This window comes from Abrus precatorius, unplaced genomic scaffold, assembly GCF_003935025.1.
Source record: "Abrus precatorius isolate BTA unplaced genomic scaffold, Abrus_2018 Scaffold10, whole genome shotgun sequence".
NCBI classification, from domain to species: domain Eukaryota; kingdom Viridiplantae; phylum Streptophyta; class Magnoliopsida; order Fabales; family Fabaceae; genus Abrus; species Abrus precatorius.
The window spans coordinates 20,954,323-20,972,848 of NW_020874292.1; the positions used below are offsets into that span (position 1 = coordinate 20,954,323).

At 28.2% G+C, this 18,526-nt stretch overlaps 2 protein-coding genes across 2 annotated transcripts; one reads left to right on the plus strand and one right to left on the minus strand.

The window, feature by feature from the left end:
- The first annotated feature begins 838 nt into the window (after positions 1-838).
- On the plus strand, positions 839-2,882 carry LOC113864876 (7-deoxyloganetin glucosyltransferase-like). Its single transcript, XM_027499074.1, has 2 exons — positions 839-1,445; positions 1,557-2,882. Exons 1-2 carry the CDS (start codon positions 920-922, stop codon positions 2,486-2,488), a joined length of 1,458 nt encoding a protein of 485 aa, XP_027354875.1. The 5' UTR covers positions 839-919; the 3' UTR covers positions 2,489-2,882.
- Positions 2,883-3,781: 899 nt separating this feature from the next.
- Positions 3,782-6,769, minus strand: LOC113873079 (probable nitronate monooxygenase). The gene is made up of 6 exons (XM_027511056.1): positions 6,497-6,769; positions 6,153-6,365; positions 5,705-5,800; positions 4,932-5,077; positions 4,381-4,600; positions 3,782-4,285 (listed from the first exon to the last, which is right to left on the minus strand). The coding sequence occupies exons 1-6, from the start codon at positions 6,629-6,631 to the stop codon at positions 4,100-4,102; spliced, it is 996 nt and encodes a 331-aa protein (XP_027366857.1). The 5' UTR covers positions 6,632-6,769; the 3' UTR covers positions 3,782-4,099.
- Positions 6,770-18,526: the final 11,757 nt, after the last annotated feature.

The window sequence follows — 18,526 nt, forward strand, 5'->3', positions numbered from 1 at the left end:
TGAATATAAGAGGAACAAAAAAATCCTAAATTATTTTTCAAATCCATATATAAAATTATAGCATTTTGTATGCTCGAAGTTGGAAAATTACGATGTGTATTAAGTTGGCTCTGATACCATTTGCAGGAATTTTAAATATAAAATTAAAGATAACATAATTATATATAATACACATTATAACATCTCAATACAATTTCAATTATATGTAATTGAATAATTGCGTTAAACACCTGATGAGAACCCACGAGTCATAAGCAATCCTGATGAGAACCCATGAGTCATAAACAATCCTTGTTTTCGAGTGAGCGTATACTACTCTCTTATCTGATTGCTATTATCCCACTCTAATAACTGTCTAATACTCTCTTATCTGATTGTTATTATCCCACTCTAATAACTGTCTAATGGGACAACAGTTATATAAGCCTAATCAGATGAGAGCAGGAACCTCTCACTAGACACATAAAATAGTTCAACCCATAACAAACTATTCACCCTAAAAGTCCAATTACAAAATCTATATAATAATTATTATTATTATTATACACATTTATTTTACGTCATAATTAATAACAATATAACTATAATAATTTAATAATATTAATCCACAAATTAATATAAATATAAATATTAATGTTAAAAAATCTACCATAACTTAGCCAGAATATTTCTTGGTGACAGGATTTTTACAAGTTTAATTTAGGAGATGCAATGTCAAAAAATTGAATCTACATAGTACCAATTTGTTGCAAAAATCACGGCTCGTCATACCAAAAATATAAGCCACAAAATTACAATTTATAAGTATTAAAAAAAGGTCTCAATTTATTTGTTTTGAGTGTGCAATAATTTTTGTTCATATACCAGGGGTTTATCCACTTCATCTCAATCAACTTCACGTTCACAGAAAAAATAGAAGATGAGTTGCATTGCAGAGACACAACCACATGCAGTGTTGACTCCATATCCAGCTCAAGGTCATATTAACCCTTTGTTGAAACTAGCGAAGCTGCTGCATCTCAGAGGCTTTCACATAACCTTTGTCAACACTGAGTATGTCCACAAACGCTTGCTCAAATCAAGGGGTTCCAAAGCCCTTGATGGCCTCTCAGACTTTTGCTTTGAGACTATACCAGATGGTCTTCACCCCGTAGATGCTGATGATGATTCTCAACATCAAGACTTAGTCTCTCTTTGTGACTCAACAAGAAAGAACTTCCTTCACCCCTTTCTCAACCTTCTTGCTAGACTTAATCGTTCTGCCACTGTTGGTCTCATCCCTCCTGTTACTTGCTTAGTTTCTGATTGCTTCATGACTTTTCCTATACAAGCTGCTCAAGAACTTGCACTCCCTGTCCTTCTCTTTTGTCCAGCAAGTGCAGCCACATTGTTGTCTATTATCCACTTTCCTACTTTGGTTGAAAAAGGAATCACACCCCTCAAAGGTATCAATTTAAGTTATTTCACCATTGAGTTTGGTATCAGTGTGTACTATACTATACATATTCATGGATGGATCTTTTAAAGCTATTGGCTTTTGCGATTATAATATGCAGATGAGAGTTATTTGACAAATGGGTATTTGAACGCCAAAGTAGAATGTATTCCAGGTATGCAAAGCTTTCGATTGAAGGACCTGCCTACCTATATAAGGACAACTGATCCTAAGGACTTGATGATTGAATTTCTCATTGAAGTAGCTGGTAGAGTTCATAGAGACTGTGCTATTGTTATTAATACTTTTGATGAACTTGAAAGTAATGCATTGAATGCTCTCTCCTCTATGTTCTCTTCTTTTTACACCATTGGTCCTTTACCTTTACTATTAAATCAAAGTCCACAAAAGCACTTGGCATCTTTAGGTTCCAATCTTTGGAAAGAAGATTCTGAGTGTCTTGAATGGCTTGAAAACAAGAAACCCAGGTCTGTTGTTTATGTGAATTTTGGCAGTGTCGTAGTTATGTCTGCAGAGCAACTGTTGGAGTTTGCTTGGGGTTTGGCCAACAGCAAGAAACCCTTTTTGTGGATCATTAGGCCTGACCTTGTCATTGGCGGTTCAGTCATTTTGTCATCTGAATTTGTTAACGAAACAAGAGACAGAGGCCTAATAGCAAGTTGGTGTCAGCAAGAGCAAGTGTTGAACCACCCTTCAATTGGTGGATTCTTGACTCATTGTGGATGGAACTCGACGACTGAGAGTGTTTGTGCTGGAGTGCCTATGTTGTGTTGGCCTTTTTTCGCCGATCAACAAACAAACTGTAGATATATATGCAATGAGTGGGACATTGGGATTGAAATTAATACCAATGTGAGGAGAGAGGAGGTGGGAAAGTTGGTCAATGAATTGATGGTGGGAGAGAAGGGAAAGAAGATGAGGCAAAAGATCATGGAGTTGAAGAAGAAGGCAGAGGAGCGCACCAGACCCGGTGGTGGTTCATACATGAACTTAGACAGAGTGATTAAGGAGGTGTTGCTTAAACAACATTAGAGTGTTTTACTTGTCTGTATCACAGTACTTTGATAATGCATTGATGTTCCCTTCATGAATATGAGGCATTGTGAAGTTAAAATGAGGTGATGCTTTGGTTAGAAGGCCAGTTTGTGTAGTCTTTGCGGTATGCAATGACTTAATTGTCTTGCTATTATTTAATCTATACTTCATATTTTTCCAAGCAGGAAGCTTGTCATAAGTTTTTTTTTTTTTTTTTCCAACCTGGGTTAATTTAAAAGTGAATTATTAAAATAGACTCTGTAAAACATATTCCTTGTTCACTATAACTTTTGACATGTCACCTAATCACCACGTATTAGGGACAACAATAACTACAATTATACCACGTGGTAAGTCCTATTTATATAAAATGGTCCTACATGACATTTTCTACCTTTGTGATTTAAATTTTTTGAATTTTAAATTTATTTATTCATTTTTTACTTTTGACACGTGTCAGTTTAAATAAGGGTTGACAATATATATTACGATAATACTCATTTAAAAAAATTATCATTAATAAAAATCATACTCGTGTCTCATATAAAAAATTACTCTAAATAGAAAATATATTACAAAGACCTTTTTTTACAATTTGTTTTTAAATTAACTCTAAAAAAAACATGTTATTAGTTGTAGGCAGTAAGTAAAATTAATTTATACCACTGTAGACATTTATCTATTGAATACTTATGAGTTATGACTTACTATTCCAACTGTGGAAATTGTACCAGCTGCAACTTAATTATCATTATGTGTTGTCTAACTATGCAGCAGAGCTAGGGTTTAATCGTACACTTTTCGATTATTTGTGGGACCAAACTTAAAAAAAAACTTGGTTCACATAAGCAATTGATTGATATATAAAAAGATTTATTTATTTATTTATTTTTGTCTTCTTAACCTCAATTCTAAAGAATGAATTTAAATATTTATAATTTTTAAAAAAATTATAAAAAATATACACATTTATTATATTAAAATTATAAAAATATAATAAATAATTATTTTAAAATAAAATTTTATTATTATTATTATTTACTTATCTTCTGTCCTTAAAATTGAGGTTAACATTGTTGTTGAGCAACAAGATTTTATTCATTTATGAGGGATTTAACTTTGATATCTCAACTTGGGCCCAAATATCGTTTGCCTAGATGTTGTGGGCCACTGGGCCAAGTGGGTGGGATGCAGAGTCCAGTCTAGAACAGGCTACATTCCAGAGCATAGACATGTCTAATGAACAGACCCCATCTCCATTGCCGCAGTATGTAAAGAACATAGAGGTGGAGAAGCAATCCATGAATTGATGATTTGGGGAGAGAGAAAACATGACATTAGATCATGGAGATGAAAAAAATAAGACCTGGTTCTTCAACATTAACTTGAACAAAGTGGGCTACTTAAACTAAATTAATTTCTTTTCTTTTCAGTGATGTACAATGGTGAAGCAATGTTTGTAGTATATTTTATTATTTCTTCTTTTATTTTTCATGTAGTAATATAAAAATGTAACATTTCTCCAAATGAAGCATCCTGAAAGTAAATTTGTCCAAGCTAAGCTACTGAATGTAAAAGCCAACTCTCGCTTAACATTGGACAACGAATCTATTTAATAAATTTTTGGTGCATTATAAGCTGAGCCCCTTCAACTAGCCTCTTCACTACCTGAGCAGCTGGCAGAATTTCCTTGATGAGACCAACACTTTGACCAGCATACATCGCCATGCTCTCAAGATCTCCTGTGGTTGTCATGTTTGGGACAGTTCCTGCAAAACGTCGTATCTCTTTTTCCTGTTGGGTGGCAAAGATATAGTCAAACACTAAAGGTTGTAACACTGTTTCTTGTATATAAAGATGCTACGCTACTACTATTACTGAAACCATACCTCGCCATTAATCGTTGAGTGGCCAATTACAGGTTGGTTGACTTCAGTTTCATGGGCCGGAAGGGATCTCCATTCCTTGTAGAATGGTGTCTGCAGGACACGTTGTGGCGCACCAGGCCATCTTGCCCTCCCAAATACATCAGTGTACTCAGTTTCATCAAGTTCAACCAACTTCCTCTTGTATGTTGGATGAGCATAGCTTTCATGAGTTGCCAGAAACCTGCAAACAAGACAATTAGCATGAAAACATTGATAAAAAAAAGTGTAACAGTGCCAGAAATAAGTGCAATTCAAATTTAGATTATTTTAAGTTAGACATGGTGATAATGTTGGAACTGCGGTACATCTGGTCACAACCAATTGAGTCTGGTCTTAATTTCATGAGAAATAAATTGAGTAATTTATTAGCCTGAAGATAGGCTTCTAAGGGTGCGGAAGCTACTCTTGAGTTGTACACAAAAGCTGCATAATTGCATATGCTAAGATATTACTGCAAGAATATGAGAACATTTTCCTTAAATATGATTAATGTAAAATTAAATATTTCAAACCTAGTGCCTAGACAGACGCCTTGGGCACCAAGTGCCAGAGCAGCAACATAACCTCGAGCATCCACAATTCCTCCTGCTGCTATAACGGGTATCTCTCGGTCACCAACAAGATCGACCACCCTTGGCAACAGTGAAATTAAACCATCCTGAAGTTAAATGTAGGGGAATTCAGTATCATCTCTGAGTAGCAGAAATGAAGAGTACTAGTGTGGATTACATAATTCAAAAGTATGATTATCTCTCATTCACATCAGTCACTAAAGAGCAATAAAACAATGACAGACAATAAAAGATGAACTTATTCAAAGGTTCTGAGCACATAGCATATATAAGTGATGGTCTTCCACTGACAACAACTAAGAAGATGATTAAGGCTTTTCCTGATTTTTACACAGTTCATAACACAAACAATGACCCAAAGATCTTTAGGTATTCAATTTAAGCTGAGAAGCGGGATGCTAAACAGATCTTGAAGGTTTTGTTGACAAGTTTCTCAAGAAATAAAAACTTAATGCCAACTTATTCAACACCTGCAACCACAACTACACAAGTGTCTCCATATCTTAGTACAACTAGTCCGACTTGAATTTCTTCTATCAAACTCAGTATGACAGACACCAATGTGTCAATTGTTATTGCATGTCTTGTGTAAGACAGTAGCCACTTCATTCAAGTTAAAAATTGTATGGGCCGCTGAAAAGTAAAAATGTTATCAGCATTTTTTTTTCTACCATCATATCATATGCTTGAATTGGCACGGTAAAAATGTACACCTGACCAATGACATGACCACCAGCTTCTCGTCCTTGTACAATTATTCCATCGGCTCCAGCATCAATTGCCTGCTTCGCACCTTCAATAGTCCCTACCTATAATAGGATTACAAAGAAAATAAGATCAAATACCAATAACAGACAGTAAAATGAAAATAACCCCATGCTAACAGTAACCAACAATTAGCTGCCGCATGCCTAATAAAGGGCCACTGTATCACTTAAATCAAATAACCGACCTAGTACTAACAATCATCCAATTGCAGTTTTGAAAGCAAACATCATAAATTCTAAACTCTTCTATGATAGACTTTTTATCTGTACTATGTCAAGGAAGAAAAAAAACACACAGAACAAGGAAAGAAATTTCTTCATGTGACGGAAAGAAATAAAGAGAGAAAATACAGTAGCATCACTGATTAATAAATGGGCACAAAACAAAACTCACTTGTGGAACAACTTTGACCCCAGCAGAATGAGCCTTGTTTACCAATTCCCTTGTACAATCACCCCAGTAAACTTGCAAGACTGCTACTTTTTCATCCAGAATCACCTTTAAGTTCTCCTCACAAGGAAAGGCTAGAACAACACCAACCCCAAACGGTTTATCAGTTAAGGTTCTTGTGGTCTTGATGAGCCCCCTCATGTAATCTGGAGATTCCTGATAGAAGAGAATTCTCCCCAATAATGCTTACACTTCTTATAATAAGGATCTTATACTACAAATTCATACATTTATGATGGGAAACACTAAATTGATACAGAAATTGAAGAAACAGAATGCTATGTTACCCAGTCAGGGGCCCTGAGAAGTCCAATAGCACCAGCATTGGCAACTGCAGCAACAAGTTGAGGAGCAGAGATATCAGGGCCTAATGGCGCCTGAACTATACCATATTCAAAACCCAATATCCCTCTCCAGCCCATCTTCTTCCGTTCCTTCACACTCTACAACAACACGTCCCTTTTATACCCATCTCCTCACTAGTCCTCATCAAATTCACGTAAGCCAACACGTCCTACTTCCACGTACTTTCTAGTTTGACCTTTACATGAATTAGATAAGATTAACCAACTTTTTAAGATTACATTGACCGTTTATATTATTTTTATAGGATAAACAAGTATTATAGTTCAACTTGAACACTTCTTTTGCTGAGCAAACTTCTCATCCTGTTATAAATCTTTACTCTGGCCCAATAGTCCTATCTCTTTTCTAAAACTGATTCGAGTCCACTGACCCAAGTCCAGATCTCTTTCCACATATGGGCCATAGTCCCTATTTCTTTAGGTTGGGCTCAAACTATTGATCACTCTCACACACATGCACTTCTGTTGGAATTCGAGGGAAGGATCAACCCTTAAAATTGAAACTTTCTTATAATGACTTGGATAAGTTTTCTGGTTGAGCCAATGTTGGAACTGAATTAAGTTCTGTCCATTTTTATTTTTATATGGTACGAGAGCTTTTATATTTATTATAAAAACAAAACTATTTATTTGTGAGGAGAAGCTCATGACCACCTTTCTTACCTATTAATTTTCTACGAAATTGTGAATTAAGTGGTTAATTACAATATTATTAGAAATGAAAATAGGTTAGACTGCTTTGTATAAATAGGCCTAACCTATTTAATAATTTTTAAGCTTAAATTTAGCCTATTATCAATCATAAATTTTTTATTAAGCCTAGCTTAGCCTAGTCTTTTTTATAAGCTTGTTTTCACCTATTAAAATTTTTAATAGCCTACTTCGTATTAAAACCTTCAATAGATCATTAAAGCATATATATTAGCTATTAAATCATCTAAATAGGTATATCTTTATAAAGGTTATATGACTTATATTTGAATAAGTTATATAAAAAAAAGATTCGATACTTTGAATATATATAATAAAATTACATATTTCTACTTCATCAAAATACTTAATCAAAATAGTATAAATACAAATCAGTGTTATAAGTACAAGTTGATGCTTGAAACAATTTTGTCTTCTCCATATTAGTATATCTATAAAGTCAATAATTTCATATGAAGAACTATTGAACTCAATCACTTGTTGCCATTACTCTACAATTTTCTATTGAGGTTTATCTTGTAGAAGTACTCAAATTGGATCAGTGGTCGATTTTTAAGTTTCATCATAAGCTTAGTTGGTTACTTTCAATTAATTAAATTAGTAGTTTAAACTACACTCAAAGGTATGACATTTTTTATTTTTATAAGAACTTCTGTACCAAAAACAATGATATCTCTAATTATAGAACTTAAATAAGATTTTAACAAATAAAACTTTTTTTTAAAAAGATATGCAATAAAGATATTCTACAACTCCAACAATGAGAATTAGAGTTTATAATTTAAAATTTTATTTATTTTTAAATTTAATTTATTTAATATACTATTATATTATTATAAATTTTAAAAATTTTAAATAAGTCATTCTAATAGACCTAATAGACTTTTATTTAACTTTAAATTTAACCTATTTAATTAATTAAATTTTTTTAATTAAGCTTATTACTTATATAAGTTAAGTTAAACTTTAAAAAGGTGGAGCTATAAACTCCTGTTAAACAACATGAGTCAACATTACCTATTTCTATTTCTAAATGTCGTATTAAAGAAACACACCGATCATATAATAAGAAATAAAAATATAAATGCATTAGAATGCCCGTAAATGAGTATCCAAAATAAATGTTTTTGCTAATTATAGCTTGGTCAGCCAATCAATTATAATATGTTTTCCTTCTCCTATTTTTTTAAAAACAATACGTACTTCTTAAAAAAAATATTAATTATATATGTTGTTATAATAAAATAATTTTGTTAAAAGATTCTTGTTAAAAAATTGCAGAGTGATATATATAAATAAAGATATTATTTAAAAAATATTTTTTAAAAAATAGTAATCAATATTATATTTTAAGACTTTTCAAACAGAAATCCTAATAACATGTTGTATATATTAACCATACGTAACTAGAGTTTTTAGACTCATATCTTCTATAAGTTTCTTGTTAAAATAGAAGCAAAAGAGATTGAAGAATGAAGCTTTAAAACATAAAAGTATACAAGGAAATAAAAATTTAAAATAAAAAGAAAAGAAAAAGAGAAGGTGTTTGTTAAGATATTTTTAAACATGAGGGAGCATTGCATACTACAAATTAAGAGTTATAATTTTTATGATGTCTTAGAAATTAAAGAATATTTATATTTTGAAATAAATCATTAATTTTATTATTTATTGGTATAAAATTAATAATCATAATTATTTTATACATATAAAAGACCCTAGAATACAATAATCTCATTTTACGGACTCTTATTTTCTATAGCACCGTAAAATTTACAAAAATACAAATAAATTACGGAATAGTCCCACCACACCTCCCCAATTTAAATAAATAACAAGGTCGTCATTATCATCCATTTCATGAAAATTTAAATATATTTGTTCGAACTACGAAAGATTCCTGAATCACGGCCTATTATATTATACATGTAGTTAAATAATTACTCAAGTTCTTATTAATAATTTGTATTTTGGTGCTTAAAATTTGACGGACATTGTTGATCTGGTGCGTCAAATGAGATCGCAAACACATCTATATGTGTTAAAATTAAATAGAATTAATTTCAATATAACTATTGCACGTAATTAAGAGATATGTATCTATAATTTATACTATAACCTGCTTTTTTCGTTAGAAAGGCTGATAATTACTTTTACAACACCAACATAAACTAGGACTAAGTCTTCGTCGGTGTTAATCTTTCACTCCGTTTTCTTCCAGAGAACGATCTCGAATAAAAAGTCTCTGTCTTTTTCTGAAAACAGATGGAGTGAAAGTGCCTCTTTGAAGACTTTGATTTAAGGAATGATAAGAAGCAGCCAAATTGGGAGTCAAATGGGTCCTCAATAATTGACTTTTTGAACTTGTCCTCAAATTTTCTAATGTTCAATTTCTTTTGTTGCGATCAAGAAAATATTAATTTTTGTTAAGGCCTGAAAGCTGCTTCCTAGAAAGAACCTATTGCTATTATTCATGGCCTTTATTAAAATCACTAAGTGGATGTACTTTGGATATTGTCTCATAATGAATATCTACTATTGGATTTTTGGTGGTGAAATTAAGACCACTTGATTTAAGACTAAACAAATATAAATTTCATTAAATCATATTATTTATTAGTGTTAATGTCTGCTTTGGACCGTACACGACAATTTCTAGTAGCCATCAAAATAAAGTTGGAGATGGTCTCTGGTTTATACATTGTAAGCTGGTGGTATGTCAAATTTTGCCGCTTCATTAATTATCAAGACAAAGTTTAATCGATCAATTATACATTGCACTTTCATTTCAATATTGGCTTAATTAGGCTCAACCCCTTTCAATTACAGCTTCTTGTTGTTGATGGGTCATTGACATATTCTTGCAATTATGAAGCTTACTAGGACATGTTTCACGTTTGGCATTGAAGCATCTTTCTTTAGGATAGAATAAGATGTTACCCTCCCTCCTACTATCTTGTGGCTGTCCTTTTTTATAATTGGAGTTTAGCCATTCAAACTCATAATCAAAATGACAAGCCTCTCAAGATTGGTGTTATCTCTTTTTTTGGTCAAAACTACGGTGGATTATTTCAAAACATCAAATAACAAAACAGAAAACACAAAGTTGGTTGATTTTATTATTTATGTCTCGAAACACTTATCTTTTACACATAGTTTCAATCTTTATTTAATTTTGTCGGTTAATTTCTTACTATTTTTAAAAATTAATATTTACAATATCAAGATATGTCATTATTTTTTAAACCCGTGTAGTGTATTCCTAAGAATGAAAACATAATTAATTAGGAGATTAAAGTGGATAAAAATCTAAGTAGAGAATGTATGCTTATTTAGCCATTCTATGTATAACAGCCACTGCTTGAAATATAGAAAGCACGAAATCGTAAATGATAAATAATCTCTGTATCATAATGTACATATATGCCTCAAATTGCCGGTAACATATTGTAGAATAGGGTACGAGTTTATCTTTATTTCAAAATTTTAATAGAATTATTTTTTTAAATTTGAATTTAACATGATTAAGACATGATAATATTGAGATAAGATCATGCCAACTTAATTTACAAGTATATCAATTTTAATATTATGTGCAGTTAAATCATAAAATTAATAAAGTATAAAATTAAAATTAAAGAATATTTTATAATAAATTTTAAATTAAATAATATTAAAATAAATATGATATTGTCAGACCTGTACACCTGTATATTTATATATGTATTGTTCCTTTTAAATTGTTTTGTATATGCTTGAATGATATAGATTGTTGTAAAGAACCATGCGTTTGCAGTGCTATGTGGTTACTTTGTTTAGTGTAATTAGCAATACGAGTTTGTGATCAACCAAGACGGGTTTCATTTGATGGTTGGAACTGAGATGCTTCGAAGAATAATATAACAAGTTGAACTGATCCAGAGGAGACTGAGAGCGACTTAAAGTCGTTAGAAATCATATGTCAATTGACGCTGAAAACTTTTAAAGTTTGAGGTGGGTAATCATATTTTCCTAAGAGTATCACAAATTATGGGTGTTGGATGAGCCTTGAAAGTGAAGAAGTTGACGCTTAAGTTTATTAGGTTGTATCAGATATTACATCGTAAGAACCAGTATTCGACGAGTTAGCTTTACCACTGCACTTGAATAAATTACATAATGTCTTTCATGTATCACAACTAAGGAATGTATCACAACTAAGGAAGTACGTTCCACTCTTAAAAGATAATGAGTCTAATTTTAAAAATATGAACTAATTAAAATTAACATTAAGCTAACTAGTACAACATACATGCTAAAACAATATTTTAATGTAATTATAATTAATTACATGTTCATAAATAATTTGTTTGAATGAGAGAAAAAATATAAATAATGATATTTTTTATTTGGTTTAAAAAGAAAGAAAAAAGTTGACTTATAATATATATATCCTCTCTCTTTTTTTTCACTCCTTTCGTTATTCTTTTATCTGTCAGTTTTAAAAAATTATTTTCATTTTTTTGTCATTTTTAATAATTTAAGACAATATTGACTTTTTTTTTAATCAACCATACCCTTAATTTAAAATATAAGAAAGATAAAAGGATATATAAGGTATTCATCAGATAATTATAATAAAAGTGATAACATTAAATTTTATATCTTAATTTTATACCAAAATTTTATACATGTATTTTTTATTTTTAAAAAGAAACTCTTTAAAAAATTGAAAACAAACATATCCTTAAATTTCCATTTTTTTTTTCACCCTTCTCAGTTTCTTTCCATAAAATTTAGCTTCTTTGTTAATTTTTTTCCGATTCCTTGTTAAGATCATGCCAACTTAATTTACAAGTATATCAATTTTAATATTATGTGCAGTTAAATCATAAAATTAATAAAGTATAAAATTAAAATTAAAGAATATTTTATAATAAATTTTAAATTAAATAATATTAAAATAAATATAATATTGTCAGACCTGTATACCTGTATATTTATATATGTATTGTTCCTTTTAAATTGTTTTGTATATGCTTGAATGATATAGATTGTTGTAAAGAACCATGCGTTTGCAGTGCTATGTGATTACTTTGTTTAGTGTAATTAGCAATACGAGTTTGTGATCAACCAAGACGGATTTCATTTGATGGTTGGAACTGAGATGCTTCGAAGAATAATATAACAAGTTGAACTGATCCAAAGGAGACTGAGAGCGACTTAAAGTCGTTAGAAATCATATGTTAATTGACGTTGAAAACCTTTAAAGTTTGAGATGGGTAATCATGTTTTCCTAAGAGTGTCACAAACTACGGGTGTTGGATGAGCCTTGAAAGCGAAAAAGCTAACGCTTACGTTTATTAGGTTGTATCAGATATTACATTGTAGGAACCGTAGTCTATGAGTTAGCTTTACCACTACACTTGAATAGATTGCATAATGTCTTTCATGTATCACAACTAAGGAAGTGCGTTCTACTCTTAAAAGATATTGAGTCTAATTTTAAAAATATGAACTAATTAAAATTAACATTAAACTAGCTGGTACAACATACATGCTAAAACAATATTTCAATGTAATTATAATTAATTATATCGTTCATAAATAATTTGTTTGAATGAGGGAAAAAATATAAATAATGATATTTTTTATTTGGTTTAAAAATGAAAGAAAAAAGTTGACTTATAATATATATATATCCTCTCTTTTTTTTCACTCATTTCGTTATTCTTTTATCTGTCAGTTTTAAAAAATTATTTTCCTTTTTTCGTCATTTTTAATAATTTAAGACAATATTGACTTTTTTTTTTAATCAACCATACCCTTAATTTAAAATATAAGAAAGATAAAAGGATATATAAGGTATCCATCAGATAATTATAATAAAAGTGATAACATTAAATTTTATATCTTAATTTTATACCAAAATTTTATACATGTATTTTTTATTTTTAAAAAGAAACTCTTTTAAAAATTGAAAACAAACATATCCTTAAATTTCCATTTTTTTTTCACCCTTCTCAGTTTCTTTCCATAAAATTTAGCTTCTTTGTTAATTTTTTTACGATTCCTTGTTAAGATTTACATCTTTATTTTCATACACATTGAGTACGAAAACCTTTACGCTACTAATGAACAAATAGTGTACCGTTATGATTATATCAATTGTTTTGTTCCTACTCAAATCTGAATCAAATTCAGAAGTTATAAAAACAGTCATAGTTTAGGCCAGGAATGACATAGGAATGCTTTATTTCATAATTTGGAGTTGCGTCTGGGAATTGCTCTTCAAGAAGCTCGAAATGTTCTGGTCGCGTCGGTGGTCAATTTTGTATGTAAATTAAGGTGTAAAATTGGTCACTTTGGTGGTTCGTAACTTCCTATACACTTCTAAAACCACCATTTTTTGGCTAAAACTGTTTACGTGCAGTGGCATCGCTTTCGTCCCCTCCCAAATGTTTCGTTCGGTGGCTTTCATTGCATAACCACATGCATAATGTTTTGTTCTTTTATTAATTATTTCTTTGCCTCACGTTTTAATCTATACAATCCAATTTCAGTTCCAATTGTCTCCAAGTAGAAGAAGGTCTGCCTATAAAATTTTGGTTTTGATAACACATTTCTATGAAGCTTGGAAATGACCAGTTTTCAAATACATTGCTTGAAGAAAATGCCACTGCCAACAGTAAATACAATATAGTAATCTTTGAAGAATCCAAGTATTGACTACAATAAATGTTTTACGTTTCCGCGATACACGGCCATTCTGCCAATGGTTCCTTGAGAAATACATTGACAGAAGATACATTAGATTGTGTTAATAATATGTCTAGTTTCTCGAAATTAAATTTGATTTTATCTTAAATTAATTAACATCAGAATAAACATGATAAATTATAATTTTTATATTTAATTAAAAATTATTTTAATTTTTTAATTTAACCATAAATTACATTAATTTAAATTTATATTTAAACAAAAAAGAATTCTACAAATAAAATTCATTTAAACTTAAATTTATACAAAGTCTTACGTAAAGTCATACTTTGGGTAACCTGCTGACTTTCTCCTAATATATGGTCTAGGGACCAATTTGGACTGACAGCTGCCATTGGGTCTGGTTTAGAAAATAAGGGAAGGTTTTTAGTCATATGCAAAAACATACATAATAGTTCGAGAATCTAAAACCCCAACTGAAGTACGGCAATTTTAGTTGAGAAATCGTAGCATGCATAAATGTGACTCCATGCCACTCCTAAATTTATTATCCAAAGGACGTGGGTTCAAGTGAAATTTATTTTTAATTAATTATTTTGTGTATATCATAGATGATGAATTGAAAAGGTTATTTGAATTGTAATAAATGTACGTTAAATATTTGAAGAGAAATATTTATTGTTAATAATATTTTTATTCCGCTCAAGATTGTTTTAAATAAAAGAAAATTTTAGTTTAGAATAGAAAAGTTATTAAATATTAAATACGTTAAATTATTATTATATTAAATAATTTTAATAATTTGAGATAATAAATAATGTCTATTTTGTATTAAAAACTTCACAAAACTTGTACAAAATAGAAGGCAAAAAGAGATAATAAGCCATAGTAACGGAGAACAAGTCTTCATAATCACGAAGATCACCGCTTTTTTTTCTTTTTGTATTTAGAAGCGATTTTGGGAATTTTTTTTTATTTAAATGATATTTTTTAAAATCTGTATTCCAAATTAGTATACATATAAAATTATTTTTTTATCTCAAGTTTTTTTATAGTCACATCACCTCATGTATTGCATTTTTATGGTTGATATTATTTTTTAAATAAATAAATATTATATATTTTTCAACATATTTCTGTAAATGACACGTGATATCTAAAGAATTAGTATTTTCAAGATTGATATTTTTACTTTAAGATTAGATATTGTAAAAATTTAATTTTAATTGTAATATTAATTATTAGTAAAAAAATTAATTGTAATAAATTTAGTGGGCATATTTTTTATAAAAATATAAAAATTAATTTATAATTGATTGATTTATTAAAATTAGAAATTTTAAAATAAGATTAAAAATTGTAAGAATTTAATTTTAATTATAGTATTAGTTTTTAATAAAAAAATTATTTGTAATAATATGCATAAAAATTAAAATTAAATTTAAAATTATTAAAATTATTAAAATTTTAAATTTTAAAAATAATATTAGGAATTGTAAGATATTTATTTTAATTTTAATATTAATTATCATTAAAAAATTTTAAAATTCATGTCCTACGCTCCTTACCTTTGTCTTGAAATCCGAATCCTTTGCAGTTTTAGTGGAAATTGCAAAAATTTGCTTGAACGAATTTGACAAAAAATAATTTTCACTTAAGTAAAAAAAATTGTTTAAGCAAATTTGGTAAAAAAAAAATAATTTTCGCTTAAGTCAAAAAAATCGTTTAAGCTCAAATAAACAAAAATTTTAAAATTCCATCTCCTTCCTCTTTAAACTATAGAAATTTTGAAAAATATTTATTTCTTATCAATGGCTACCTAATTACCAAAGATCCTTACACATATCATCCTATCAAATATTCTAAATGTATTATCTAGTGTGCTAATTATGCTAAACATTAGTGAAGTAAAAATATTTAGAATTAAGTTAAATTATTGAGAATAATAATAAAGATTATAAGAATGATGATTTTAAAAAATTAATTAAAAAATAATTGACCACATGATCTTACATAAAATTTTTCAAATTTTTTATATTTTAAAATTTTTGTGCAATTTTAACTTAAGCAAAAATTACTTTTTAACCAATTCACTTAAGTGAATGTTTTTAACTTAAATAAAAATTAAATTTTTTTATCAATTTGCTTAAGGGAATGTTTTTAACTTAAACAAAACTAACTTTTTTTTATCAAATTTACTTAAGAAATTTTTTTTACTTAAACAAATTTTAACTGCAGTTTCTACTTAAACTGTATAGAATCAAAATCTCTAATTTAGTCAGTTTTATTCTAAAAATAAAGATGTTGGTCTCATTACTTATTCTTTACACGTACGTATGATTATCAAAGTAAAAATCATCTTAAAACATGATGAATATTTAAAAATATAAAAAAAACAGTATCATCATGAAAGTGTCATACTATGTTATATTAAAAAATAAATAGCTTTATATATATATTAAGGAAATATCTTTTAAAATTATATTATTTAAATAAAAAATTCATATTTTATTCAGTGACACCGTCCAAACAACTTTGAAGAGTGGACAAATGAAGGCATTGTATTGATTTGGACCAGTGGTGCCCAAACTTTGAATCGGTCCTGAGAAAGGATGCCATGGTCCCCCCCAGTGACATTTATAACACGGGTCAAACGTAAAACAATGTACACTATAATGCACCAATTTCTAAGACTCTATACTACATCGTATTGAGATTTACTTTGTCGTTTCAGTATAATTTCTTTTCCTGTTCTTTTGTCACACCAATGGGTGTCCAATTATATCATAGTGGGGTTCGATATTGTAATTCCGCTTACTTCCTACCCATCGTTGCTACATTGAATGCTCTGAAAATAATAATTGTTTAAAAATTGTGATATAAGATTTGATAAATATATTTAATTATTTTATTTTTATTATATTTATTTTAATATTTTATTTTTGAAATAAATAAATAGAGAAAGGAGATAAAAAATAAGTTTTGAGATAATAATTATTTTAGAATTTAAGGTATAATACCTTAAATTTTAAAATAATAATTATTTTTAAAATAATAAAATTAGTTAAAAAATATTTTTCAGAGATTAAAGAATATTTTTATTAGTTTTTTTTCTTATTTTAGGAATTTTATTCATTTTTATTATAAATTTATAAAATCAACGAATAATCATTTTTCCTTTACAAATTTATTCTTAATAATAATATGTGTGACCTAGATGATAAATAAACAAGGAAGATAGCAACTAATAATGGATAAAAAAGTACGATAAAAAATTAAATAAGAAATTTTTATAAATTTTAAAATACCAACTTTTTTTAAACTTTTATGCAAAAACTTAACATGTCGTCAAAGAAAAATATTACAGAAGTAGTAATAATTTATTTCTTTTATAACAAATTATTAACGCAGTTATTGTTTTATTTCTTTTAAAAAAGATCTCAGGTATCTTCATGATTTTATTAAAATATTAAATTTTTAGTTAATACTTTGAATATTTCAAATGTTAAAATATGTTAGAATGAAGAATTTTGTTAAAGTACAAAATTAAAACATAATGGAAATAATGTTAATGTTTTTCAATTTAATTGAAAATTTTCTTGATAATTATTATTTTTATTTAAATTAATAAAATTAATATTTATTATTAAATCAATATGTCAACTTTAACCGAAAAATAATGGCAATAACGTTACAAGTATTGAATCTAATTATTTCTTTTGTGAAAAGAACGTAGCACTATTCAGAATTATATTAAACGATTGTATTAGAGACAGTTTCGATTAATATATCCGCGCAGACTGAGTGCCCAACATCCTCGTTAAATAGGAGAGTAAAAGTAATATATTTATAATAAAATTATCAACTTTTAAGTGCTTTTATATATATATATATATATATATATATATATATATATAATCTAAAAAGAAGCTTAGCGATTAGAGAAAAAAAAAGCTTAGCGTTAATATAAATATAAATTTATGTGTTAATAATACTTTATATTTATAATAGTAGACTGTTAAATCGATATTAAAAAAAAAAGTAATACAGTATTTGCGATAAGTCAGTATGACATATATCATACTAACCATTATAGGTATTTTATTTTTAAATAATATATATATATAATATAATTATTTAGAATATTGATTTAAAAACTTAATTTAACTATATAGTCATAAAAATGTATTAAAATTACGTAAAATAATAGAAATAATAATTAAATATTATAAATTTTACATAAACAAATAAATTTGTAAAAACTTTAAAAAAATTGTAAATCACACTTTTAACAAAAACAAGTTTAAACTTTTGTAGACAGAGGAAAAACACAAAATAAATATATTGATAATATAAAATTCATTATATTACTATTAATTATAAATCAGTAAAAAAACTTATAGACCAAAATTTAATTATATTTCCATTTTTTATTTTTTTATACAATCAAATCAATGCCATTATTTATTTATTTTCAAATTTTCAAACCTAACAGCTTTAAAATTACTTATTTTTTCACATTTCTTTTCTCTGGTTCTTTTA